General features: G+C 47.9%; 3 protein-coding genes across 6 annotated transcripts; 2 read left to right on the forward strand and 1 right to left on the reverse strand.

Annotated features, from left to right (window-relative positions):
- The first annotated feature begins 4,430 nt into the window (after window positions 1-4,430).
- On the forward strand, window positions 4,431-9,649 carry LOC114588149 (uncharacterized). The gene is made up of 7 exons (XM_028713106.2): window positions 4,431-5,447; window positions 6,135-6,212; window positions 6,381-6,492; window positions 6,586-6,725; window positions 6,806-6,885; window positions 8,086-8,192; window positions 8,476-9,649. The coding sequence occupies exons 1-7, from the start codon at window positions 4,446-4,448 to the stop codon at window positions 8,586-8,588; spliced, it is 1,632 nt and encodes a 543-aa protein (XP_028568939.2). The 5' UTR covers window positions 4,431-4,445; the 3' UTR covers window positions 8,589-9,649.
- Window positions 9,650-11,986: 2,337 nt separating this feature from the next.
- HSD17B10 (hydroxysteroid 17-beta dehydrogenase 10) lies at window positions 11,987-18,646 on the forward strand. 2 transcript variants are annotated; one of them, XM_028713109.2, is made up of 6 exons: window positions 11,987-12,122; window positions 12,517-12,681; window positions 12,768-12,932; window positions 15,108-15,236; window positions 17,660-17,799; window positions 18,252-18,440. In XM_028713109.2, exons 1-6 carry the CDS (start codon window positions 12,096-12,098, stop codon window positions 18,286-18,288), a joined length of 663 nt encoding a protein of 220 aa, XP_028568942.1. In that variant the 5' UTR covers window positions 11,987-12,095; the 3' UTR covers window positions 18,289-18,440. The 2 variants fall into 2 exon arrangements, with proteins under 2 accessions (XP_028568942.1, XP_028568940.1); XM_028713107.2 differs by having other exon boundaries at window positions 11,988-12,122; window positions 17,660-17,768; window positions 18,252-18,646.
- A 797-nt stretch (window positions 18,647-19,443) lies between these two features.
- On the reverse strand, window positions 19,444-27,298 carry RIBC1 (RIB43A domain with coiled-coils 1). Of its 3 annotated transcripts, none has more exons than XM_028711383.2 (8): window positions 27,068-27,298; window positions 25,460-25,584; window positions 23,947-24,028; window positions 22,863-23,207; window positions 22,072-22,190; window positions 21,614-21,841; window positions 20,522-20,688; window positions 19,444-20,180 (listed from the first exon to the last, which is right to left on the reverse strand). In XM_028711383.2, exons 2-8 carry the CDS (start codon window positions 25,574-25,576, stop codon window positions 20,099-20,101), a joined length of 1,140 nt encoding a protein of 379 aa, XP_028567216.1. In that variant the 5' UTR covers window positions 25,577-25,584; window positions 27,068-27,298; the 3' UTR covers window positions 19,444-20,098. The 3 variants fall into 3 exon arrangements, with proteins under 3 accessions (XP_028567216.1, XP_028567215.1, XP_028567217.1); XM_028711382.2 differs by having other exon boundaries at window positions 25,460-25,590; XM_028711384.2 differs by lacking the exon at window positions 27,068-27,298 and having other exon boundaries at window positions 22,863-23,280; window positions 25,460-25,583.
- Window positions 27,299-27,322: the final 24 nt, after the last annotated feature.

Genomic DNA, 27,322 nt, shown 5'->3' on the forward strand with positions numbered 1-27,322 from the left:
CCCCCCCCAATATTTTAATGTGAACATTTGTTTCAGGCAGTGATCAATATCACAATGACTTATCTTTAGGGCAATTAGCATATATAAATGAAAACTACCAACCACCAGGATAGCTGACAATTAATTTAGAGCCTGTACAGAACACTTCTATTTCAGAGCTGCCTGGGCTTCAGTCTTGAGGAATCCCAGTTGACAAGGACAAAGCTTTGGTTGCACAACCTCCCTATCATCCAACTGCTTCTTTGGCTTCACACAAATCAACCCTGGGAGAAGAATCCTTGCTTCCAAAAGCTGGATCATAGAATTGTAGAGTTGAAAGGGACCCAGGGATCATACTGCAATGCACCCATGGCCGATAGCCACCCAACCTCTGCTTAAAAGTCCGCAACATCTCGTGGGAGGCTGTTCCACTGCTGAACAGCTCTTACTGTCAGAAAGTTTTTCTGAATGTTTAGTTGGAATATCCTTTCTTGTAACTTGAATCCATTGGTTGAAGTCCCATCCCCTGGACACTAGATTTCTGTTGATGCAGCCCAGAAGAGCATTAGCTTTTTTGGCTACTGCATCACCCTGTTGACTCAGGTTAAGCTTGTGGTGCACTAAGACCCCTAGATCCTTTTCACATGCACTGCTAGTAAGCGAGGTGTCCTCCATCCTTTATTTGTGCATCTGGTTCTTCCTGAAGAACCTAACATTTGAGCTAATTTCCTGCAAGACGTTGCAGAAATCTCATGAGATGCCACATAAATCTTGTGAGTTCACCAGGATCTTGCCAGAAATCAGGGCTGGTGCCAGTGCTGCTTCTCTGCCAGTGCCAGAGGTGCCAGGGGCCCCACAGGGCACCACCTTAGGGACTTCTGCCTCATGGCCCTGGCAAGTAGATCACAGGTCTAAATTGTAAAAGTGCCATTCAAGGGTGCCATACAGCAAATATGCCACAGCCTCACAAGTTTTTGGATGGCATTACCTGGAAGCAGGTCAGGAATGTTGTGCGAGAGTGAAGCAGGAATGGAGACCTGTCTCTAGACCACAAGCCAAGCCTGTTGACGTCCTGCTCCTATCCAGGTATGGCACAAACTCAAGCTGCCAAGGCACTCACCTACCCACCAAACGGTCACCTATGATTCAGAAGGAACACTGACACCCCTAGATACTATCACTAGTCCCTTTTTTTTTTTAGTGGAAGCTCTCTTTATACTGCCCTACAATTCTGTCTTCCCCCAACATTTAGCTTAAAAGGCCAAAGTTGTACTGTGCCAGTTTCTGTGAGGGGCTGAGATGCAAATGAGGTACAGGAGTCTATTATTTTTAACATATTTAAGTATTGTCAGACAATGTTCTTCATCCAGCATAATGGAGTAGCCAGTACTTACTTCTAAGCTAGATGAAAAACAAATCTCTACATAGAAATTGTGGGCAAATCCTAAAATGAGTTAAGGTGTAAAAAGGTTCACGTGAAATTACTATCAGTATTTGGATTTCAAAGATAACCCTAATCGTTGAAAATGTAATCTACATTAAAAAGTAACTTATTCTCAGTTGTAGCTGAAAAGGCCATAATCAAGTTCTCTGTTTAACATAATATTATTTGCATGTACAGAATGACATTTTTGAGTGTCCCAAGTGTTTTGCATATTACCTCAGTAACTCCTTGGAGACACCACGATAAAATTTGAGGGCTCTGGGGGAGTCAGAAGGGATATTTTAAATGTGGTGAACTCACTCCTGCTCTTCTTGTCCTTGTTCTTTGCAACATAATACTTCCTTTACCACTAGAAGCAATCTCCAAGAGAAAATTGCTTCCATCTTCTTCTCTACAGGTCCAGCACCCCCAACAGGCACACTATAAAATGAAAACCTGCTTCCATAGCCTGTGCTCACATTGCCACCTTGTGGAACCTGCTCCCACAGAAGCCTTCCTTTTCCTATTATGCCACTCCAGCTGCAACAAACTCACTTCATTCCTTTTCTACACAAACGTCACTGTAAGACTACACCATACATGCACTCTTAGGGGGAAACTCTTTGCCACATAGGATATTCTCAGCTTCCTCAACAGGTGCCTTATTATACTACATTTATTTGTTATTTCTAAGCCCAGGTAAAAAATGAAGGGCTATTCCAAAAATGCCTCTTGATCCTCTTCATCAAGTTGCCTCATCAGGACAGATTTTTCTTGCATTGAGACAGATACTGATCTCTGGTGCCAGGTACTGTCTCCTTCTATCAGCAGTAGCTCTCCCGGTCCTCAGGAAAAACTATCTCACTGCTGCCTAAGATCCTTTTATCTGGAGTCGATGGAGATTTAATGCTATGACCCTAACCCTACTTACCTGGGAGTAAGCACCATTGAATTGATTAGTACTTAAAAGGTAAAGGTACCCCTGACCGTTAGGTCCAGTCACGGACAACTCTGGAGTTGCGTGCTCATCTCGCTCTATAGGCCGAGGGAGCCAGCGTTTATCCGCATACAGCTTCCGGGTCATGTGGACAGCATGACTAAGCCGCTTCTGGCGAACCAGAGCAGCGCACAGAAACACCATTTACCTTCCCACCGGAGCGGTACCTATTTATCTACTCACACTTTGACATGCTTTCAAACTGCTATGTGGGCAGGAGCTGGGACCGAACAACGGGAGCTCACCCCGTTGTGGGGATTTGACCCACCAACCTTCTGATCGGCAAGCCCTAGGCTCTGTGATTTAGACCACAGCGCCTTAGTTATGAGTAAAAAGGGATCCCTCCTTTGTATTATTTTGTAATTTGTTTCTTCAAAGAATGACACCGGCATATATACTTGCACCAGGAATGTTCAGAATTATGAGATAATGCTGCCATTCTAGTGTATTATAGCACATATAGATGCAGCCGAGAGCATGCCATGCACTGCTTTTGTGTTCTGTCTACTGACCCAGAGAATAAACAGCAGTGAGGAACTGGAAGAAATTTCAGCCTCATTTTACGGCCACTCCCACACAGTCCAAGTGTTCTACAAATTCCTGCCCTAAATCCAACTGAGTGTAAAAAAAATCTTTTGGAAAGAGCCTCAGCACATTGGTGGAGCACATGCATTTGGTTTTAGATTCAATCCTTGCCACCTCCAGCAAGGGCATAGATCAGGGGTAGGCAACTTAAGGCCCATGGGCCGGATGCGGCCCAATCGCCTTCTCAATCTGGTCCGCTTTGGTCCGGGAATCAGCGTGTTTTTACATGAGTAGAATGTGTCCTTTTATTTAAAAGGCATCTCTAGGTTATTTGTGGGGCATAGGAATTCGTTTATCTTTCCCCCCCAAAATATAGTCCAGCCCACCACGTGGTCTGAGGGATGGTGGACTGGCCCACGGCTGAAAAAGGTTGCTGACCCCTGGCATAGATGGTGAACATCTCTACATATGATCTGGGAGAACTACTGTGAGACGCCTGGGTAGCTCAGTTGCTTAGACTGTGGTGCTGATAATGGCAAAGTTGCAGGTTAATTCCCCATATGGGACAGCTGCATATTCTTGCATTGGAGAGGGTTGGACTAGAATCCTCCGGTCCCCTTCCAACTTTACAATTCTATGATCACTCTATGATCTATGATCACTAAACTGCATGGGTATTTGTCTGTGACCCATGCTTTAGACCGAATCAGACAAGTATCACTGTAGTTTATTCTAACAGTGGTTCTTCCAGATTCTGTGCAGAAGCGCTTTCCATGGATGTGCTCCACCAAAGAGCCAAGGCTGTTCCTGAAAGAAATGTGTTTACACTCTACTGAGTTCCAGTGCAGCCTCCTCATGTCACTTTCTGTCCTGGATACAAACCTCCTTTACTGTCTTTTGTTTGCTTCTTATGTCTTCTCCCTTTTATTTCCAAGTCTGGAAGGAACTGCAACATTCTGCCAGGGTTTCTGCCATTTGTTTTCTGCATCAGGCATCGAAATGTCCAGAAACTGCCTACCTTCTGTCCTCCCAACTGGAAAGGCAGTTCGTCACTTTCCCCTCTGACGCCATACTCGCCCTTCCATCACTTTACACGGAGTTATATTTGCCCTTTTAATGTCCTTTCACGCATCCTGGAGAGGTCCTTTCCGAACTCTTCGCAACCCCGCACCTTCTTCTTATATTTTTATTAATTAGATCTGCATACTGCCCCGTAGAGCTCAGGCTGTGAGCTCCACAACAAAACATTCCGAGACCCCCCGGCGCCGCTTCCCTCCGAGTCCTTTGCGAGCCCGGCGGAGAAGAGGCGTCTCCCAGGCGGCCTCCCTCGCGCGGGGCTTCTGTGAGGCGGAAACGGCCTCTCGGGCCGGATCTCCAATTCCCGCCCTCCGCCCGCAGCGGCCGAAGGTGGCCTTTGGCGCGCCCTTTCTTTCCCGCCGCTTCTCTCGCGGGAACTCCGCCTCGCGTCCCTCGGCGCCTGCGCCAAAGGAGCACAACCGCGCCCGATTAGCCCTGGTGCGCATGCGCCTCTCCCAGAGTCTCCCCCCGACAGAGGACAGGGCCCGTAGAAAAGACCTCGCCGGGGATTGGGCGAGCGAAAGACTCGTTGACCTATCAGTGTCCGCCTGCCTCTCACGTGGGGCAGGCGGGAGGTGGGGCCCCAGCCAGCCAGTCAGCTCCGGGGCCGGGCGCCCTGTCGTCACTGGCCCGCCCCCGCTCGCCCGGGACCAACCAGGGGCAGCTGCGCAGCTTCTCGCGCTCGGGCCGTTGGCGAAGCCCGTTTCTGGGGCGCCCCTCCCCCCCCTTCCCGCGGGTCCCGGCGGTTGGGCTCCGGCGACGCCCAGGGAGCGAGCGGAGCCGGCCATGAGCGGCGAGGGCGGGGCCTGGGACCCGGCGGCCGCCAAGCAGCGGCGTCTGGACCCGGCGCGCCAGTCGCAGAAGGAAACCGAGGCCGCCCAGGCGCTGGCCGACATGACGGCCTGGAGCGGCGGGAGCCTGGGCGGCGCCGGCCGGCAGGAGGCGCGCGAGGCCGCCGCGCCGGAGGAGGCGGCCGGCCAGCAGGAGGCGCGCGAAGCTGCCGCCGCCGCCGCCCTCCTTCCGAGCTCCCCCGCCGGGGACTCGGGCGCGGAAGGGACCCCGGGAGCCGCCGGCGACGAGGCCAAGGGCAGCCCCGGGGCGGGCGACGGCCGCGAGAGCAGGAGGAAGAGGAAGGAGGCCCGCGAGAGGCGGAGGCCCGTCGAGGCGGAGGAGGAGTGCTCCATCATCTCGGTGGGGGAGGACGACGACGACGACGACGAGGAGGAGGAGGAGGAGGAGGAAGGCGAGCCCGGAGGGAGGCCGCCGCGCAAAACGGAGCAGTACCTGGAAGCGCTGGAGGCCGTGCAGTTGGAGCTGGAGGCGGTGAACCAGCAGGCCGGTCGCGCCTTCGCCCAGCTCAAGGCCAAGTTCGGCCACATGCGCCGCCCGCACCTGGAGCGGAGAAACCTCATCGTCCGAAATATCCCCGGCTTCTGGGTCACGGCCGTATCCTGCCGCCGGGAAGAAAGCGGGGTTTGAATCAAATAAAAAGCAAAATGAGGATTGTGCTGTTTGTACTGGGTAGGGTGGGCAGGAGCGGGAGAAATCGGGGCTGGGCCGAAGGGGACATGGACGCGTTTGAAGCTGCCCTACGCTTAGTAGGGCGACTGCTCTGTCCAGCCCAAAGAGGAGCTTTGCCGAGGCTTCTCCGAGGTCTTAGGCAGACGAAGAGTGCCCTGGGTTTTGAAAGTTAAGGCCCTCTGTATCGCTGTCCCAGAGCCTTGGGAAAGCAGTTCTCTCTTGTTGGGCTATTATGAGCGCTGGATCTTGTCTTGGCCAGCAAGAAGCAAATTGCTTCCAGAGGCTTCAATAAGGTATTCCTGCCTTTCTGGATTTCCTCTTGTCCTTCTGCCTTGGCAGGAAATGACAAGCTTTAGCAGACTACTAGGAATTGCAATTTTTATATGCAAATTTTCAGGAAAGTAGTTGAGTGGAGTTCGTTTTCTTGATGTGGCAAGATCCTTGAGGAAGAGAGTTCCTCAAAAATATATAGTTATCTCTTCCATATGATGGATGTGAGAAGTGCAGTCTCAGATTTTCCTGCTATTTATTAACTATATTTGTATATACCCCTTCCTACCAGAATCTTGGACTGCAGTATGTCGGTTTCCTTCCTTAACTTTAATTTTACAGTTTCTCAACCATCCCCAACTTTCAGCCATGATCAATGACCGGGATGAAGACACCCTGAGCTACATGACCAATCTGCAGGTGACTTCAGCAAAGCTGGTGCATGGGGGCATGGATAGATAGTCAAGTTATGGAGGGAAGGAATCCAATTGCAGCCTGGAAACCTGGGTTCTTTCTGTTTGAAGGACAGTGCCGTGGGTCAAAGGTTTCATGCTAGCCTTATGATTCTGACATTCTTTGATATGCCAGGTTGAGGATTTCACCCATGCAAAATCAGGCTGCAAGATCAAGTTCTACTTCAACAGCAACCCCTACTTCCAGAATGAGGTCATTGTGAAGGAGTTCCAGTGTGGTTCATCTGGTATGCAGTAGGGACAATATTTATGGGAACAGAACCCCAGATATGATGTGCTGTTGCTCACATCTTCTCCATTTGTGTCTCCATCCTTTCCAGGAAGACTAGTGTCCCACTCTACACCTATCCGCTGGTGGCGTAGCCAGGATCCAATAGCACATGGCCGGAAGAATTTTGGCCGCAGTTTCTTCACTTGGTTCTGTGACCACAGCTTCCCAGCAGGGGACCGTATTGCCGAGGTGGATAGTATACCCTCTCCTAAATTGCTCCTTGCATCCTTATATCCACACTCTTTAAACTCTTTTCTGCTTTCTTATAGATAATTAAAGAGGACCTCTGGCCTAATCCGCTGCAGTACTACTTGATGGGGGAAGGTGGTGAAAATGGTGAAGAAGACAGGTGAGGATGATTTGGTTGGTTGTTTTGCTGGCCTTATTCCCACTGTGTTTTCCAGGGGGGAAATGGAAAAAGATTCCTATGCAAATAAGGGTAATTAGCATCTAAAATTGTCTGATGCCTGAGTGATCTAATTTAGTAAGTAAGCAAGGTTTATTGTACTAGCCAAAGGCCATGACAAACCATACAAACACCATCATGGAAAGAAATATCTGTATAACTATATAAAAAACAGCCACTTCCTGAACTATCAGAATAAAATGCAGATGCACACATAGATTGGGGACTCCACACAGAATCTAATTTACAGTGGTACCTCCGGTTATGAACTTAATCCATTCTTGAAGTCCGTTCGTAACCGGAAACCACTCGTAACATGAGGCACGCTTCCGCTAATGGCGCCTCCCGCTGCTGCTGCGCTGCCGGAGTGTGATTTCCGCTCGGATCCTGGGTCAAAGTTTGCAACAAGGGGCATCTACTTCCAGGTTAGCAGAGCACGTAACCCAAAGAATTCGTATGGGGGACGTTGACAACACTGTAGTGTTTTTATTATGTTTATTTTGTTTAGTAGACAGAAATGAAAACTTGGAAACTGCCAAGGTGGCCTAATTTTTTTTTGCATCCATTTATAATTACTAATGAACATATGAAACAGAAAAGTAAAGTACTGATAATGGTTTCCTGTGAATGCACCAGTCCTACCTCCTTTACTCTTCCTTGCTAGCATATGACAGAAACAAGTCGCGATCCCTGGCTTTTACATCAGAACCAGGTATCATGGGTTTATTTTACTCCAAACTGCTCATACTTTGTTTGAGTGAAACAAACCATGATCTCATGTTTGGACATAGTGCTAAGCCAGGGATTGTAGTTTATTTCACTTCTATGCTAGTACAGAGGAGTAAGGTGGAAGAGGTTGGTTGCATGGCTCATGACTGATAAACCATTTAATTATGTTTTACCATGACGTGCAGTCTGGGCCACTGGGTCTATTGGGTTGTGGTAGGAGAGATACTGTGGGCAAGAATAGAAAGTTGCTGTTGTGTGTGTATGTGAACTCTGTCAAGTTTTGTGGCAGCAGAAACTGCATGAAGTCGCAGGGAGGCTGACTTATGAAGAGAGGGATTTGTAATTTGTAGCTGGGAGGCCAGCTGAAAATGATGGATAAATGCTGACACATTCCCTCCTTCCCTTGATGTTTAGTGAGACAGAGAATGGTGATGACTTTGTGGTGATTGTAGATGATGATGGTGAAGAAGAGGATGCGACGGATGTGCATGAGATCATGGATGAGGAGGAGGGTGGGCGAGGTAAGTAGTGGTGGAATAGGGCTCCCCCCCCCCCCCAAAAAAATGTGGCAGCTTCTAGACATCAAAGAGAGTATGCTAAATGCAAAATCGTCCTGGCAAGTCAGGGCTCGGGGCAGGGAGGAGGGAGATGTTGATCCAGAAGGGAATAGATGGCTAGCTTACCTCAGAAGCCAGGGAATGGGATTGAGGAACAATGGAAAATCTGTAACGGGAAGGAAAGGGCAGTTCTGGTTGGTAGGCTAGGATCAGAAGTATCTTGATGTATCCCACTTTGCTGATACAGGTGAAGCTGTGGAAGAGGTCCTGAGTGGCCAAGAAGAGGGTGTTACCGGTCCCAGCTCCTCTCTCCGTGAGGAGCCAGATGGGAAAGATTCTGAGGCAGAAGATGATGGCTAGATCATTATGGAAAGACTGTCTGGTTGGACTTCCTCATAGTGACCTCAGTGGCACTTTGACCAATTGCACTTGGACATGGCAGGATATGGTGGTGGGAAGTTTCAGGAGCAGTCACATGGGTTATTTTGTACCTTTATTTATTGCAGCGACTGCATTTCCCTCCCTGCCCTGGGGGTGTGTATGTTGCCACACACCAGCACTCCCCCATCCCCATTGTCTGATGCTTAGCATCTCTTCCTACCTGCCTGCATGGGGGCTATATGCATACTTGCCCTGTCCCCTGTTGGCTACTCAGGGTATAGCCTGCCCAGTGGCCTTTTCAAAACAGCTCAGGGTTCCTTTCTTCCATTCAGCATTATTAAGCTGCTGACTTTCACACCTTCCCTGCACTTCTCCCTGTGAGGATTCTACTCATCCTGTAAACACTTCAGCTTTAGAATGCCCTCTATAGGCCAGTTAGTGCCTCCTGCAGTTGAAACATAGCCCTTACCCTGCTTCCTCCCCAAAGAGTAAGGCCCAACACTTTTGGAAGTCCTCTGACAATAGTACTCTGCCAATTTTCAATGGGTATAAAATGCTCCCTGCTGATTCAGATGCAGGCCTTGCACCTGGAGGCTTTGCCGAAGCAATAACAGCTCCCTAGTTGCACAATGTTCTGCTTGGGGTTGTTGTGTATGAGGGAAAAGAATGGCTGGCTGGGAGGAGGACTGAAGTGCTCTGCTTTTGTGCCCAGGGATTTCCCAAATGTCCTGGGGTACTGTGGTGGTGTGGGAATATTTCTTGCAGCAGCATGGCACTATAGACATGTATGTGATGTCACCCCACCCTTTAACTATGTATTTATGCATAGTTTCCTAGCAATGTTTCTAAAGCATCATACCTGGTTGGACCCCTTCCTTATCCTTATCCCCATGGAGGCTGCTCTATGCAATGCTACTGATATTTGTAGAAAGGCAACTGTTTTCCTTGGCTGAGTTTTTTGTATATTTCGTATCAGGACTTTGTACGTTTGGTTTTTTTTTACTACAAAAAAAGCACTTAATATACAGAGAGCTTTCCAACTTGGTGTGCGGCTCCTTTCTTCCACCAATGCTTGTTGGAGGTCCACAGCCATAGCTATTCGCAGAAAATGTGTAGAACACAGTTATGCAAATAGGCATGTTCCATCTACATACTTCAGTCTGCACTATACATTAGAGTTCTTTGCAGTACTTTATTGAAAAGAGGAGTAGTGTTGAGCAGTAGGAGAGTGAATAAGTGTGGGAAGGTGATTGCTGAAATTTGAAAAATGGGCTGATAAGGTATTGGTTGTAAAAGCTGCACCTCAAAGGGGTGATGAGTGCAGGTTCAGCATGTCCAGCCACAATATTTTCAGAATAAGTCCCTAAAGAGCCCCCTCCACACATGGGACTTTGATTTAAGAACTTTAATAGGGAAATGTTGCCAGTGTGCAATGAAGTACTATGGCTTACAAGAAAGGTTAAATATAAGATAAAAATGTTTCTTTGGATGTGTTTGAAGCAAGAGGAAGAACAAGCAAGTCATAGATCCTCTGTATGGAGAAGACTGAGAAATCCTATTGGATAACAGAAGGCAGAACTGCTCAACACCTACTTTGCCTCTGTCTTCACCCAAAAGGAAGGCAGTGCCCAACCTGGTAATAACAGAATAAATAAAGGAGGGAGCTGCAGCCTTAAAAAGGAAAAGAAGTGGTAAGGGAGCCTGATGAGCTGCACCCAAGGGTACGAAAGGAGCTTACAGAGCTCCTACAGAGCTTTTGTAATTGAGAATTCTTGCAGAGCAGGTGAGGTCCCTGAAGACTGGAGGCAGGCAAAAAGTGGAAGAAAGACCCTGGTAACTACTGACCATTCAAGCTTGACTTTGATACCAGGAAAGGTCCTTGAACAGGGGAGCACTTGGAAAAGGATGCTGTGATCACTAAGAGCCAGCATGGTTTCTGAAAACAAGACATGCCCGATGAATCTCTTTTCTGTTTCCGAGTTACAAGCATGATGGCTATTTCTCAACAACTAAACTAAGATGTACAAACATTGAACTGTCAAATACCAGCAACACTGGCAGTTGTTAAAGCCTGTCTGTAGTGGAATCGTGCTTTGGTTTATTAAGAGTGCATTGATGGGGGAGGGGAGGCTTTTTTGCTTGCTGCTTCTTTTTAAATTGCATCCAATAAAGCATCTCAACGTGATTTCTCAATGCAGTACAAACCACGTACAAAACTATTGCATACATAAAAGACTTTAAAAAATCAAATTCAGATACCGACATTTAGAAGGTTCAGTTGAATGAGGAAAGTCTTCAGCAGGTGCCAAAAATGCAACAGGCAGTGCCTATCCTATCTGATAAGCAAAGGGAAGTAGTTCCAAAGGCCTGGTTCCGACATCATGCAGAATGGAACTCCTGATAGGATGATATCTGCAGATTTTCTTCTGCAGAATGTAGTGATCAGCTGGATGTATAAGGGATAAACAATGTTTTGGGTAACCTGGTCCCAAACTGTATGGACATTTGGTATGCCAGCACCAATTCCTTGAACTTAGCTCAGTAGCTAATGCAGCCAGTGCAATGCTTTCAGTAATGGCATAATATTATGGTGATATTCTGCCCAACTCTGCAGTTGAGCCATCACATTTTGCACTAGTGGCACCTTCCAGGTCAAACTCAAGGGCAGCTCCACATAGAGCACATTGCAGTAGTCCAGTCTGGAAAGTAGTGCATGGACGACAGACAGTGGCCAGGGCCAGTAGCTGTCTTGCCAAGGTTGGTAAAAGGTTGAGTCACAGAGGTCCCCTGGGCCTCTAGCACCAGAGATGGATCCAGGAACAGCGCCCTCCCCCAACCTCCTGCCCAGATCCTAAACCCGCTTGTTCAGGGGGAGTTTGAAACCATATAAAGTCAGCCCATCAGGTTGAGTTACTTTAGACTAGCCATGCTACTTCTTAAGACGCAAGACATAGTCGACGTGGGGAGCGTTCAAATATGCCGCCGCCTCCTTTTGCACTCTGAAGTGACTCAGTGCAGGAAGGAGGGGGTCCTGCCTTTGTTTCTTTTTTAGAATGTTTGAGTTCATTCTTGTTGGAGAACAATGGCTTGGCTACAAGGCATCAACTTGAGCGACGGGATATTTTCTGGAAAAAACACGAGATGACTGGTAGTTTAGAAATTTAAACTTTTGGATTCAGAAACAAAAGCAATCCTCTCTCGGCCCCCTCCTTACCCTTAGAGGAATTGAGCAGCCTTCTCCCCGGCGGACACCCGGCCTTTCTCAGCCGCAGCTTCCCTCGGTCGCCCAGGTGACTCGGCCGCGCCACGCCGAGGCGCCGCCTCTTTGCAGGCCGCCAGCTCCGGACCCCCCGCCCCCCCCCCGCGACCGGCGCGGCTCCGTCCCGGGCGGAAACAGGCGACTCCTCGAAGGGCGGAAGCCGCGCGCGGCCCCGCCCTCCCGGAGGCCCCTCCCCGGCGAAGGGGGCGGGGCCTCCGGGGAGAAACATGGCGGCGGCGCTGAGGAGCCTGAAGGTGAGGAGGCGGCGGCGGCGGGGGGGCAGCTGGAGGGCGGGGAGGGGCTGGCGCCCAACCCCGAGAGCGAGGCCGGAGAGGAGAGGCCGGCGCTCCTGACCTGGGCCGTGAGAGAAGCCGAGGGCGACGCCTTTCCCGATATGCTGGGGAAGCAGCTGCCGCGAGGAAGGCGCGTGCCTGGGGAGGCCACGAGGGAGCTCCTCCCTTGGCTTCCAACAGCTTCATGACAGGCGCCCCCCCCCCCTCTGTCGGGGGGAAGGAATGCTGGGCAGTCCTGGCGCCTTTTTCAAACCCAGAGCGTGACTGAGCCTGGAAGGCACTGAACACTTCAGAACCTCTTGGCACTCCTGCTTTACCTGAAGGGTAATTTTCTCTTGATTCTCTTGACTTCCAGGGAATGGTTGGCCTGGTGACCGGCGGGGCTTCGGGCCTAGGCCGGGCCACGGCAGAGCGGCTGGTGCAGCAGGGAGGCAGCGCTGTGCTTGTGGATCTGCCCAAGTCCGATGGGGAGAGCGTGGCCAAATCGCTGGGAGAGAGATGCATCTTTGCTCCGGCTGATGTAGGGATTTTTCAAAGGGGGATTTGATAAAGAGGTTGTACCCATGGAGGAGCAGCTGAGCTAAGTGGTTTCCTCTCCTTTCCCAGGTAACATCAGAGTCAGATGTGAAGGCTGCCCTAGCACTGGCACGGGAAAAGTTTGGCCGTGTGGATGTGGCCGTGAACTGTGCTGGGATTGCAGTGGCTGTCAAGACCTATAATATTAAGAAGGACCTTCCTCACAACTTGGAAGACTTCCAGAGAGTTATTAATGTGAGCATTAAGAAAACCCTAGTCCATTCTTGTTATTGGTTTGTCATCAAGTGTTCTTGCTCCAACCATTTCCCTAACCATTCTTGCCTCACAAAAACAGCAAAAAAATTGAGATACCTTACTGAGCAAGTGGGATCTGTAACAAAATGTTGTCGCGTGGAGTGTTCCTCTTCAAGGTGCCTGTCAGCCAGCCATACTCTGCTCCTTTTCAAGTTACAGTGGTACCTCGGGTTACATATGCTTCAGGTTACAGACTCCGCTAACCCAGAAATAGTGCTTCAGGTTAAGAACTTTGCTTCAGGATGAGAACAGAAATCGTGGTGCGGCGGCAGCGGCACGGAGGAGTCCCCATTAGCTAAAGTGGTGCTTCAGGTTAAGAACAGTTTCAGGTTAAGTACGGACCTCCGGAACAAATTAAGTACTTAACCCGAGGTACCACTGTACTCCTTTTCATCCTCCTTTTTCCATTTCCATTTCAACTCTCCCCCCACCCACTACTCCCTCAACTATTTCTCATAAGGTTTGGTTTGCAGACCCTTAATAATCTTGGTCACCCTTCTTTGCACCCAGTATTCTTAAATTGTGGTGCCCAGAACTGGACACAGGACTCTAGGTGTGGTCTGACCAAAGCAGAACAGAGTGGTACTAGTACTGCCCTTGATCTGGACACTACTGTTGATGCAGCCTATAATAGCATTAGCTTTTTTGCTGCTGCATTCCCTTCTTACATCTCTGTAAGCTCCTTTTGCAGCCACACTGGTTTCTTTTGGTGCCTCCCAATTTTCGTTCTTGTTGGAATTGTTAGCATTTGTGCCTATGGTTTACCTTTAAGAAACTTCCAACCATTCAGACTCCCTGCTATTTGAGTATTTCTGACCATGTGATCTCATGGTGTTTTTGAAATCAGCCTTCTTAAAGTCCAAAGTGCACATGTCTGACTGCACTCAGCTTTCCCTTGCCTTTGTATAATGAAACCAAGTAAATGATTGCTTCCTCCCAAGTTTCCTAGTACTTCCATTTCATCAGTCAGTTACTCCCTGTTGGTGAGGACAAGGTCCAAGATAGATGATCCTCTTGTTGCTTCTTCTACCTTCTGGGAAATGAAATTGTTAGTGAGGCAGTGGAGGAATTTGTTACATTCTTGGCAGAGCTTGATATCCAACAGATATTGAGGTAATTGAAGTCTTCTATGACTATTATCTCTTTCTTTTTTGAATGTTTGGTAATCTGCTCTAGGAAGGAATCGTGCAAATCTTCAGTCTCGCTTGGAGGTCTATAGCACACCCACAATAAGGTTACTGTTGTTTCCATCTCCTACAGTTTTTACTCATATAATCTTTTACATATAACACTATTCATCCCTTCCTGTTTGGTCTATTCCTTTTAAACAAGTTGTACCCCTCAGTTTCCACGTTCTAGTCATGAGTCCGACCCCACCAGGTTTCAGTAATGTCCACTATATTGTATTAAGAACTCAAATTCATTTTGCTTGTTTCCCATACACTGTACTTTGGTATAGAGACAAGCAGAACAAGTCATTCCTTCCAGCTACTTCCTTCTTGTAGTTTCCTGCCCTTTAGCAGGTTTCTGTTGCAGGACCTCAGTTTCCTGTGCGTGAATGAAGCTATTATCGCCAGTACCGGGGGTTCTCCTTTCAACTGTCTTCCTGCCCCTCAGGATTTGGATTAAAGCTTTACTGATCAGGTTCATGAGACTCTGAGCAAAGACCTTCTTGCCAACCGCTATGAGGTGCCACCCATTTCTTGCCTGAAGTCCTTTCTCAAGGAAGCAGAGACCTTTCCTGACAACACCATGCATACAAGCCACTGTTTTCCTTCCAGTATTTCCCTCTTTTCCTGGGCCATGACATTCAACAGGGAGTGATGGAAAAACCACCTGTGCTCCAAGGCCCTTCAAATTCCTGCCCAGATTATAATAGTCGCTTGCTGTATGTCAAAGGCTGTGTTGGGCAGTATTGTTTGTACCCCCATCAGAAGGAACGATTGAGTTTAATATTAATATTTGACTTAATGATTTTGAGTGACAAGAGGTGTTTGCTAGACCCAGAGTTCTAATGTGATGAAGTAAAGGTGATGCCTTTCACTATTGGTTTGAAAGGGGTAAGGAAGGGCCAAGCTTTGGGGTGCATAACTTCCACCTGCCTGTGTTCCTCAGGTGAATATTGCTGGAACATTCAACGTAATCCGTCTGACAGCAGGTGAAATGGGGCGGAATGAGCCCGACTCAGATGGGCACAGAGGGGTAATCATCAACACTGCCAGTGTGGCTGCCTTTGAGGGGCAGGTAAGTCTCAAGCCTCCCCTGCCAGCTGTATGAGACAAAGAGAATCCCCTGTGTTACAACACAAAAGAATCTGATCAACAAAAGGCAACACGTGGGCTAATAATGTATTGGCAATATTTATTAAACACTATAAATTGTTTCTTAATTCATAAACAAAAGCCATATAATACGTGCAAGAAGTCACAGGAAGAACTGTTCTGTTTGCTGTTGTTGTGCTTACAGCACCACCTGGCTCGTTCATTCTCAACCAAACTTTGATATAGATATGAACTGTGGAAAGGCTTTCTGCCTCAACTTCACTGTTTCTTTGTGGTTACATACCATTCTAAGCATGTTGATGGAATATTTATTTGACTTCTGTTAGTTCATGACTTCTTGCACGTATTAGCCCACATGTTGCCTTTTGTTGATCACATCCACTGCCAGCTGGCCTGGTTGGCAACACCCAGCTGACACTACCTTAAAGCAGTATACACACACGTGTCCTATGCTTAGTGCCATTCTTACAGAAGAGCAGGACCATAAAGGTCTTTGTTGGATTGCAAGTCCCACCAGCCCCAGCCAGTATGGGCAGTGGTCAGGGATTATGTCTGGAAGACCTGAAGTTCCCCATTTCTTCTGTACAACATCAGTAGAATAAAGGTACCCCTGCCCATACGGGCCAGTCGTGTCCGACTCTAGGGTTGCGTGCTCATCTCGCTCTAGAGGCCGTGAGCCGGCGCCGTCCGAAGACACTTCCGGGTCACGTGGCCAGCGTGACGAAGCTGCAGCTGGCGAGCCAGCACCAGCGCAGCACACGGAAACGCCGTTTACCTTCCCGCTATAAAGCGGTCCCTATTTATCTACTTGCACTTAAGAGTGCTTTCGAACTGCTAGGTGGGCAGGAGCTGGGACCGAACGATGGGAGCTCACCCCGCCGCGGGGATTCGAACCGCCGACCATACGATCGGCAAGTCTTAGGCACTGAGGTTTTACCCACAGCGCCACCTGCGTCCCTTATCAGTAGAATAAAGGTAAAGGTACCCCTGCCCTTATGGGCCAGTCTTGCCAGACTCTAGGGTTGTGCGCTCATCTCACTTTATAGGCCGGGAGCCAGCGCTGTCTGGAGACACTTCCGGGTCACGTGGCCAGCATGACAAGCTGCACCTGGCGAGCCAGTGCAGCACACGGAATGCCGTTTACCTTCCCGCTATAAAGCGGTCCCTATTTATCTACTTGCACCCGGGGGTGCTTTCGAACTGCTAGGTTGGCAGGCATCAGTAGAATAGTCTAGGGTTAATTATTGCTCTGCTTTGTCCCGGAAACGTGGAGACTGTAAGTTACTGAGCAGAGGGAAACATCTTGTATCTCAAGCTCAATAAAACAGATCATCAACATATTAAAATTAATAATAATTCTATGCCACCCATACTCCAAGTTGGTCAGATGTTGTCTGGACAGGATTAGCACCAGGTACTCCCACCATGTGTGCCCCAGCTTCTACTGCACTGTACAAGGGATGCACCTGACAGACCACAATGCTTTGCTGGCATTTCTGGGAGCACTGTTGCCTTACTTGGGTTGTGTGTACATATGTGCCCGTTCTGAATGTGTAATGGCAGGGGAGTACAGTAAAATGGAACATTAATTCCATAAGGTTAAAAATAATAATCACAGGTTTGCTCTTGGTTCACAAGATGACAAGAGACTTTGTATTGAGAGGCAGGGTTTAGGCATCAAAGCTGAATTGACTCAAAGATGACCAGCCTCTAGCTTTGAGGCAGCCAGTGATTCAGAAAACTTCTACCCAGCAGCAGAGAGAGTGAGAGACTTACAGGTTTGCCTGTGATACTCGGGCAGGCTTGTGTTCTGCCCTGTTCTCCTATACCACACTGGTCTGCAGACTAAAGGTGTACCAAGCCTGAGGCAAGGGGCTGTATATGTTCTTCAGCAAGGAATAGAGTAAGGATTGTCTTGTACCAAAGACATTGGCCATTGTTAGGTTACCTTCTGAGTTTCCCCACAGCTTTATAAAAGGTAACCTAACAATGGCCAGTGTCTGCTCCTGGATGTTGCTGAACCATAACCCCCACCATCCCTGGCCATTGGCTGTGCATTCTGGGTGAGGCTGATAGGAGCTGTAATTCAGCAACATCTGGAGAGTCGGTTTCCCCACACTTGCTTAAAGGAGTTTGGATGGAGGGCTGGGAGGAAATTTCCCCCCAAACCTGTTTAAGGGCTTCCAGTGACTTGCTTTCTACCCCCTCACCTTGCCCCAATTAAGAGTGACTTCAGATTACTGCCCTGCCCTGCTCAGGCTTCCTATACCTCCGGCAGGCTTGTTGTGGTGCTACGCAATCTCCACACCCTCCACATACGCATTTCAGAGAACACTTGTGACTTTAATATGGGTTTAGAGCGCCATTGTTTTTTTCCCTCCCCAGGTTGGCCAGGCTGCCTATTCCGCTTCCAAAGGAGGCATTGTGGGAATGACGCTGCCCATCGCTCGGGATCTTGCACCTTTGGGGATCCGAGTGGTTACCATTGCACCAGGTAGCGCTCCTTCCTTGAATCTGGGCTTTGGGTAAGGAAGGTGCTCTTGGAGGCTGTAATGGCAGGATTGTATACTCCACAGAACTTGGTACAGAATTCATTAGTGGGGGTAGTGCTATCTGCATACATTTATGCAAATTTGCCTTTTCCATGTCCTATCCAGAATATCTTGCATATTTAGTCCTAGGCATAAGGCTGTATGTGGCACTGAACTTCTGGAATCCTTATTGAACCACCTGTCTCATTTCTGATTTCAGCAGGTGCTGACCATGCACTTTTGAACCGATCTTTGCAGCTGTAAGTCCTAGAAACTCATTTTAAAACAAAAACTAAGCTGCTTAGGAAGCTAAATTCTGCACCCCGCAATGCATTCTGTGCTCCAATAATTGTGGCACACTCACACAATGCTCTGCTTAATAGGCATTGTAAAAGTGTAAAGAACAGAGACTGGGGCAACCCTGAGTGTGCCTTTGTTTTTTCCAGGTCTCTTTGCAACACCTCTTCTGGCATCACTTCCTGAGAAAGTGAGGACATTCCTGGCACGGCAGGTGCCCTTCCCAAGTCGTCTTGGTGCTCCGGAGGAGTATGCCCACCTGGTGCAATGCATAGTGGAGAACCCCATGCTCAATGGAGAGGTGATCCGGCTTGATGGGGCTATCCGAATGCAGCCCTGAACTGTAAGCTTGGCCCTGGAAGAGCGAGAGGGTTTGCTTCCCCATCACAAGTCAGGGATTGTTTCTCTGCCCACTGGACCATAATCATGGTACTTTTGAATCTGCTGATGATTACAGCTGCCTCTGCTATGCTTCCTCAACTGGAATCTAGGTTAGCAAAAGCAAATGATTAACATCTGGACTATAATAAATGAATTAATTGTATGCTCCTCTTCTCTTGCTGTATGAGTCTTCTCATCCCTTGCTAGTGGGACAATCTAGAAAACCCTATGCTCTAGTCTTCTAACCCACTAATAAGTCCCTGTTCCAAATTTGCAATGCAATCCAGGAGCCCTGTCTCTGTTTTACTACCAAAGACACCTGTGATTCTGTTTGGTGTTGATCTTCTTTGTCTCTTTTACTCAGTCTATGATGAGGATAACATGCATGTGCAACACACACACACAAATCTGAGAGTGAAGGAAAGCAAAGTCTTACTAAATCAAATTGTGCAAATAAAGTAGGCAACTTATTTCTAAAGCTTTCAAATTATTTAGAGCTCTTGGGGGGGAAATAGTAATAGTAGTTTGGAGTAGCAAAGCAAGTCAGGAAGTATGAAAGGAAGAGTGGTAGTTAGAGGGGAGTATGTTAGTGTGGGGCAGTGAAGTCCTATACCCTGGCTATGACCACGGCCAGTTTATACTGCCTGTTATCTGGTTTTTGAATTATAAAACTCGGATACCAGACTTCTGTAGCCAGGAAAAGCTGTGTATCAGATTGTGTTGCTGCACATGAAAGCTGAGAATCGCAGTTTATGGGGGCAGAGTGGCTTTCTGGACTCCAGTCTTAGTCTTGCTACTGCATAACTGCAAGCACCAGCAAGTATGGACAGGCCCTGCTGAATTTGTTTTTAGCTTGCAGGCATTAACATACAATAAAGGGGTTTTATTATACTTTATATTGTATGGCGATGATGAGGTGTATGTTTGTATGCCATCCTTGATCCAAAGATCACAAGGCTGTTCAGAACATAATGTAATTTATATACACTTGTTCACTGCTTAGATATCTTATATTAAGAATTTATGAATTCTTAAAATAATGTTTAGTCCCTGTTGAGAGCAAGAAGCTGACCGTGCAGTTTGCCCCGATGGCTTTGATCTTGTATTTCTTGGCTGTTGTGGATAAGCAAACCATTCTGAGCTAAACCACCTACAGATCCCAGAAATACTAGCACCTGATCCTGAGGAAAAGCTGTATAGAGATGTTCCTTTGGAGTTCCACATTCTGTTGTTAAGGCACTCTCTTCTGTGATGTGTGTGCAAAACAAACCACCCTAGCCCCTTACTCTAATTCTCTTTTCCGAGGACCCATTCACACATTAGGGAAGCCAATTCACTCTACACGGCACTTGACAATCATATGGCAAGACATTTATGCAAAGTAGCTTGCCATGGGGTTGAGCAACATTTTACACTGGTATAGACATCCACATGGAGCGATTGTGGAGTGGTCTTCAGGCAATAACATGGAAACTATGGTCTAACAAACATCAGTTGCTTTGTCCTTGTAATTCTACATTACAACCAGCAGATGACAATACTGCACAAAAAATACTTTACTGAACGCAAAGCCTTCCTTCCAACCAGATTTGGAACTGGGTTTGTTATACTTCAGTCAGCGGCTGCTAGTGTTAAACTGCAAGTGGTACTGGGCTGTGGGTACATTGGAGTAGACCTCTTTCTCCATATACTGTAAACTGTAAAACAAAGAACAGAAGTGTGTTCAGTGGAAATGTTTGTCACTTCATTAGTGCCAAGGAAGAGTCAGCCTTGGCGTCTGTTTTCAGTAGCAGGACGTAACCTAGGAAGAAAAGATGAGAATGCCTCTGAATATGTGCCTAATGCATCTCCCTCACCTCTGGATCACCACAAAGAGTAGTAAGGATTAGGGGGAAGAAAGGCATTGAGCGCAGGTGGTGGTGCTTCTAGACAAAGCTCAGCTTGTCCTTCAGGGTACCTGCAATTCTCTACCTGAGGAGGCTGCCTCATTTCCACCTCCCGGGGGCAGGGAGGAACCTTTCATCCTTGGCCTACTCACTTTGACTTCTGTGCATCCGCCAGATCCTGGTTGTAGGCATCTAGGCTCTTCCTCAGCTGCTGGCGGAAATTCTGCTCCTGCTGCTCCATCTCCATGGCGGCACGGCCAGCCAACTCCCGCTGCCGGTCCCATTCAGCCTCCCTCTGCTGCTCTTCTTCCCGCAGCCTCTAACAGAGTGGGAGAGAATATGCTCAGGCATAATGTGGCTGATAGAAGTGAAAACTGTTCCACCCCTGGGTAAAATCTCTACTCTTGCTACAAACTCACAAGCCACTGTTCTCTCAACCGTTACCTAACCTCCTCAAATGTTAATATGGAGTTGGTACTGTCCTCCCTTAAAGGGCTGTTGTAAGGTGTTCTTGAGTTAATCAATGTAAAAGCTGAACTGTGATTTATATTTTGTATTTTGAACTGTGATTTATATTTTATATATATAGAGAGAGGGAAACAGAACCTTTGTAACATTCCAGGATGGAAAGATAAAGACTGATCTTTCATCTGGGAAAGAAACACCATCCAAAATTTTGTAAACCCTGCCCCCAGCATAACAGAGGAATTCAACATAGCACCAAGTGGGGTGGGTGTGCACAGAACAAGGTCTGCTTGCACAACAGGACTTCCCATCTCCTTTCCCTGTGTGCCCCCTAAACCTACTTTGGGGGTTCCTCCAACTCTCCAGAGCAGATTTAGGGGGTGATGGGGTCCCATCGCATGTGCGGCCCTCATTCCATGCATGCAGTAACTTAGTTGAATCCCACAATAAGGAAAATGCTCTTAAAATGCATAGATAAGGGCTGTGCTTAGGCCAATGTACCTGCTGCTCTCTTCTCTCCTACATAATGGACCATTCTTGAGCTTACAAGGGAAAGCATTCCATGTTACTTAGCTCCACTGTGCTCTGGACAGGTAATGGATTGCCACCTAGTGTACACACACCTTGCATATTATGCAAAGACCTACCTACTCATCTGTATTGCCCATGTCAGCACATTCCCACCATTTTCTGGACATCCTCTTAGTTGAATTTGTTACGAAGGAACTTGTGTAACTCACAAGCTTTCTTGCTGCAGCATCAGCTATGCCGCCACTTGCCTGCTTCTCCTTACACTGCTCCTCCTGTGCTTTCCGCACAGCCTCCACTTCTGCAGAGGTCATCCCCTTCCAGCGGTCCGTGATCACACGGTGTGGGCCCACAAGGCTTTTGGCGATGTCAGGGTTTTCTGTCAGGAGGTCACCCGTCAGGTGGTTGTAGATTTCTGCATAGTTATTGTCCTGCTCACGCTGCTGGGCCAGACGCTGCTGCTCAGCAACCTCTGCAGCCTGGTTTGGGAAAGGAGTAGATGGGATGCTGTTGCATTTAAAGCCTTGTGCTCATGTCTTTCTAGCCCAGCCTTTCCCAACTTGGTACTCTCCACATGTGTGCACTACAACTTCCACTAGCCCTGGTCAGCATGCCCAGTGATCAGGGATGATGGAAGTTGGGAGTCCAAAACATCTGGAGGTTGAAGAACGATGCAGATGAATAGCTAATGAATATAGGAAGATGGTACCTGGGCTCGATTAAAGTCAGCTATTGCCATGGCTTTAGCCTTGCGACACTCTTCCTCCAAACGTGCCAGTTCCAGGGCTCGTAGGTCCAGCTCTATCCTCTTTTTGTCCTCCAGGATGTCTACAAGGAAAGCAGGTGTTCTGGCATGCAGTCAAGCTATGTACACACACACCCGATCCTCCCATAAGGCAAAGTGAGGCAGTAGATTTGGAATGGCATAAGAGTATCAGAATGGGAGACAGACACATCTGTGTTGCTTTGCAGCTCCTAACTGTTTCAGTAGGGCTTGTGATGCAAGCCCATAGGGAAAATCGTCTTGCAAAGCGCATCGAAAAACGGAAAACCCTTTCGTCTAGCGGGTTTTTCGTCTTGCGAGGCATTCGTCTTGCGGGGCACCACTGTATAGCATAGTAAAGCATGGAAATGCTTGTAGAAAATGCAGGAGAATTCCTTCATCTCCAACTTCTGAGTAATACAAACGGTCTTAAGAAGAGGATAGCTATTCAGCAGAGCTCAAGGGAAACAAATAAAGCTTGCAGTTCTACATTTTCACCCAGAACTGAGGCCAAGTACGTTGCAGGGAAACTGGCTGTGCAGAATGATTTACTCCACCTGAGGCACTTGAGTGTCTTGGGCAGGGCCAATGCTGGGACCAGCTAGATGTTATTCTCCACATTCCTTTGTCAACCACAGCAGCTGCATGGCCTCCTCCCACACAACACCAGCTTCGCACTCCTGTGTCCCCAAGCAAAGGATCTCGAGGGCATTTCACACACCCCATCCTGAACATACCAGCATATTTACGGTCAGCGAGGTCCTTCTCCCGTTCACTTCTCTGCTCCTCCAGGATGCGTTTGTTCTGCTCCTTTAGAAGTTTTTGCCGAGCGTTCGCATTCAGGTCCTCACCAGCAAAGCGCTGCATGCTAGAAGGGCCACAGCGAGGGTCATCGTCACTCAGGCGGGCTGGGTGGCCTTTGCGTGTCGCCTCTGGGTCATGGATGTCCCACTCCCGGCGCATGGAGGGCTGTTGCTCCCGCTCGCGAAAATCCAAGACAGCCTGGTGAAGCTGCTTTTTCCGTTGGCGCTCCTCTTCTTCCAGCATTTGTGCAATCTTGTCGCACTGCACCCGATCTGCATCTGCATAAGAACAGCACAGGATGCTGTTAGTCGTTGCTCTGTCTGCCTCATGAAAAAGAACTGACTGACAAACCTGGAGACGTAAAGGGAACAAGACAAGGATGTCCATTATCACCATTATTGTTTACCGTATTGGCCCAAATATTAGATGCACCCGCAAATGAGACACACCTTTAAAATTCAAGGCTTATTTGCAGATGCAGCCTGCCTCCCGGCATTACTGCCTCCTAGCACTACTTCCGCAAGCCGGCACCAGGGGGAGGCTTGGGAGCGGCAGGCAAGCTGCGCGCCCTTGCCTCATGCTCCTGGGCTGCTTCAGGTTAAGAACGGACCTCCGGAATGAATTAAGTACTTAACCCGAGGTACCACTGTATACCGATTATTGGTAATGTGAGGTACTTCAAATAATGGCAAAGAGGGTTATCAAAATTTATCTGGCGGGGAAAAAACCAAGGATTAAATTTAAAATATTAACAGATCTTAAAGAAAGACGTAGATTCAAGCTGCCAGATTTAAAATTAAATTATGAAGCTGCCTGTTTGATATGGTCAAAAGAGTGGATATATTTTTAAAAATGCAAACCCCGCTGAGGTTGATGCATTTCATTCTGCCCAACCTCCTGCCCTTTCTTTTATTTGAATTTAACTGTTGGGGAAACTGACTTGCTCAGGCCCCAGACCAGTGCCCGGAGACAAGTGAGATAAATGACCTCACAGAGAAATGGAGCAGAAACACTTACCGAAAGCTTCATCACGTCGTTTCTCTGCAATTTCTCTGAGTTTTCGCTCTTCCACCTGGGTCTTTAAACCTTCCACATCCACCTTAAAAGTGACATTACAAGTTAATTGCTGCATTGGATGTGGCTGTTTCAGAAGCAAACAGAATGTAGGATTTTGCATGCTGCCCTCCCAAATAAAGACAACAAAGAACATGCAGGAACCTGAAAGATGCAATGGCATAAGCTCTCCTATTTCATGTCAGCTAGTTTAGAATATAGCTTTGAAGCTGCTGACCAGAGCTATTTGGCTCCTATCTTTCTGTGCCAGCTTTGCTGATTTCTGGTTCATTACTGGGCTCAAGTCAAAATGCTGTTTTTACATTTAAAGCCCCAAATGGCTTAGGATAAAGAAGGACCCCCCGCTACCACATGAGTCTGCCTGTTCTCACAGCTCCTCTGGTAGGACCTGCTACATGTCCTACCACCAACTGATGCAATAGAATAGGGTCTGGTTTTACCTAATTTCCTGCTGCTTTTGGTTATTTTTTTATCTGCTATCCTGGCTTTTTGTGTGTGGTTATGCTTCAATATTTTTACTTGCTTTATTTTTTGCTGTAAGCTGCCTTAAGTGCCTCTGTCCCCTTTGCTATCAATTATCCTATCTTTCTAACAGATCTGATGCTTTTAAGGCTTAAGGTTTAAGCTTTTGGCCTGCATATATAGAATATACGACCACTGAGCATCTAGACCATGAAATATAGGTGATCAGGAGTAATCTATTACGTGAAACACTGAGATGAACACTTGTCATCTGTAAATGATGCCTGTAATAATGGAATTACAGCAAATGAACAGTCCTTGCTTTCACTCATAATACTTCAACCCCTGAAGTTGGAACCTTATTCACAAGATTTTTTGCTGAGAGTTTATTCTTGTATTTATGAATCACTTCCTATGAATCAATTACTTATTGCATTTATATCCCACCTTTTAAGGAGCTCAAGGTGGTTCATGGTTCTCCCCCATCTCAACAAACCTGTGAGTTAAGTTCGGCTAAGAGGCAGTGAGTAGCCAAGGTCCCTAGGTGAGCTTCATGGCCAAGTGGGGATTTGAACCAGTTCCTAGTCTGACACTAACCACTATACCACACTGGCTCTCTCAAAGTGATTAAGGTATAGTCCAGATGCCCTTAAGATTTTTGGACTACAACTCCCATTATCTCCAGCCAGCATAGCAATTAGTCAGGGATGAAGGGAGTTGAAGTTCAAAATATCTAGAAGGAAGCATGTTAACTGCCCAAAGCCTAGCCCACATCCCCAATAAATGACCTCTTGCTGTGTCTCACTGAACAAGCTGACAAGCTGAAAGCTGAGTAAATTTAGAAAGGAGTGTTCAGGTTAAGATGTCTGTGCACAGGGATTGCTTCCTACAGGTATCTCAGTTCTGAGGGATAGTTAAGGAGTCTTTCCCAGAACTTCAAAATCAAGGCAGTCCTCCTCCGAAAACATGGCTCTATAAGCCCTCCATGTCTCACCCCCATCGTGCGATAGCGAGCATTAAAGATGCGGCTCTGTCTTTGCTTCTCCCGGTTCCTGCGGGCTTCAATGGCAGCTGCCTCTTTTATATCTGGCTGGATGTCCACTTTATACATCTTTGCACCTGTAACTGAAGGTTATGTTTTCTTGTCAGAGGAAGAGAGATTCAAGTTTTTAAAGCAGACCCAGCTCCATCCCATTGCTAACTAATCTTATCTGAGTGGTGGGAATAGATACCTAGGCCTGTCTCTCTATCTATTCTGGAACAATTTGCAGATAGGTCTTGGGTAAGCATGGAATAAGCTTTTCTCCAACATCAGATCTGCCTAGTTCAGCGTTGGGAAACCTTTTCAGCCAGGAGGGCCAGATTCTTATCTGTCCCCACCCCACGGACCAAGCTTGACAGGTGGGTTGCTCTGTCCACCTGTCAAAGTACTTGGGAAGCGTTTCCCAAGTGCATGGCAGCCAGCTAGTTGCGTTGAAACTTCAGTGCGAAGCACTTTGCAAGGCCTCTGCTCAGTGCTTCTCAAGCATTGAGCATATGACTGGCAAAGCTGATTGTGGCAGGGATTGCCTGCATGATCAAGCTCCCCATGAAAGACCACATCTCTACTTTCCACATTTTGTGGTTTGGAGGAAACAACCTTATAAGCCAGAGGTTTCCTAACCGTGAGCTAGTGATTGCTGTCTTCTCCAGTGTTCTAACACAAGACTGCCTTTATTTCAATCCCCCAACAAAGCAAAATGTTGAAAACAGTTCACTTTCCCTTTCCTCCCTGGTGGGGAATGGAGGCACTATTTGGGGTGCACTTTAGGTACCAATAAGGGACGCAGGTGGCGGTGTGGTCTAAACCACTAAGCCTAGGGCTTACTGATTGGAAGGTCGGAGGTTCGAATCCCTGTGATGGGGTGAGCTCCCGTTGCTCGGTCCCTGCTCCTGCCAACCTAGCAGTTTGAAAGCACGTCAACGTGCAAGTAGATAAATAGGTACCGCTCCAGCAGGAAGGTAAATGGCGTTTCCGTGCGCTGCTCTGGTTCGCCAGAAGCGGCTTAGTCATGCTGGCCACATGACCCGGAAAAACTGTCTGCGGACAAACGTCAGCTCCTTCGGCCAGTAAAGTGAGATGAGCGCCACAACCCCAGAGTCATTCGCGACTGGACTGAACTGTCAGGGGTGCTTTACCTTTTTTACCTCTAGGCACCAAAATGTTTTGGGCTGACCCTGGCTGGTGCTGTGATGTTTTATTGTAGTTATTTGTATGGTTTCAATAGATTTTATATACAGTTTTAATTTTATCAATGTTCTATTGTTTTTTAACTATTGTTTCCCCGCATGTTTTTAGCAGTTCTTGTTTTTAGCAATAAACTGCCTTGAGTCCCTGTCAGGGGAAAAAGCAGTGTGCAGACCCTCCGTGTCCCTATTTTCCAGGGACCTCCCCGATTTAGAGAAGCTGTCCTGCTTTCTGATTTGACGCCAGAATGTCCCGCTTTTCCTTAGGATGTCCCTATTTTCACCCGTGAAGTGCTGGAGGGTATGCGGCGTGTCTGCGCATATCCTATCCTATCAATTGGCGCCCTGGACCTCCCAACCGCTGCCCCGCTCTCACCTTCTCCCTCCAGAAGTTTGCGGCCTGCGGGTTGCTATGGCGACCAGCCAGCCTGTTCTGAAGCCCCGCGTCGATTTATGCAAATTGAGAAGCGGAGGAAAGGGCCGGCAGGGCGGGAGCGCCTCGGCAAGAAGGGAAGAGGGCGGAGCCCCGTATGCAAACCCCGACGGGCCACAGCGCCCTATCAGCTGCCGGCTTTCCGAAGGAGGTGGGACCCGCGGGTTTGGAGCAGGCCGGGCGCCGAGTCCTCGCGAG

Source organism: Podarcis muralis, chromosome 17 (genome assembly GCF_964188315.1).
Source record: "Podarcis muralis chromosome 17, rPodMur119.hap1.1, whole genome shotgun sequence".
NCBI classification, from domain to species: Eukaryota; Metazoa; Chordata; class Lepidosauria; order Squamata; family Lacertidae; genus Podarcis; species Podarcis muralis.

Excerpts from the sequence above, each read along its gene's own strand:
- LOC114588149 (XM_028713106.2), top strand. The coding sequence starts at position 4,446 with ATGCGCCTCTCCCAGAGTCTCCCCCCGACAGAGGACAGGGCCCGTAGA. Across the intron at positions 6,726-6,805 it reads CAGGGGACCGTATTGCCGAG|ATAATTAAAGAGGACCTCTG; the intron begins GTGGATAGTATA and ends GCTTTCTTATAG. Across the intron at positions 8,193-8,475 it reads TGAGGAGGAGGGTGGGCGAG|GTGAAGCTGTGGAAGAGGTC; the intron begins GTAAGTAGTGGT and ends TTGCTGATACAG.
- RIBC1 (XM_028711383.2), bottom strand. The coding sequence starts at position 25,576 with ATGTATAAAGTGGACATCCAGCCAGATATAAAAGAGGCAGCTGCCATT. Across the intron at positions 24,029-25,459 it reads CTCGCTATCGCACGATGGGG|GTGGATGTGGAAGGTTTAAA; the intron begins GTGAGACATGGA and ends GTCACTTTTAAG. Across the intron at positions 20,181-20,521 it reads GCGGATGCACAGAAGTCAAA|TTTACAGTATATGGAGAAAG; the intron begins GTGAGTAGGCCA and ends TTTGTTTTACAG.
- HSD17B10 (XM_028713107.2), top strand. The coding sequence starts at position 12,096 with ATGGCGGCGGCGCTGAGGAGCCTGAAG. Across the intron at positions 15,237-17,659 it reads TGGCTGCCTTTGAGGGGCAG|GTTGGCCAGGCTGCCTATTC; the intron begins GTAAGTCTCAAG and ends TTCCCTCCCCAG. Across the intron at positions 17,769-18,251 it reads AGTGGTTACCATTGCACCAG|GTCTCTTTGCAACACCTCTT; the intron begins GTAGCGCTCCTT and ends TGTTTTTTCCAG.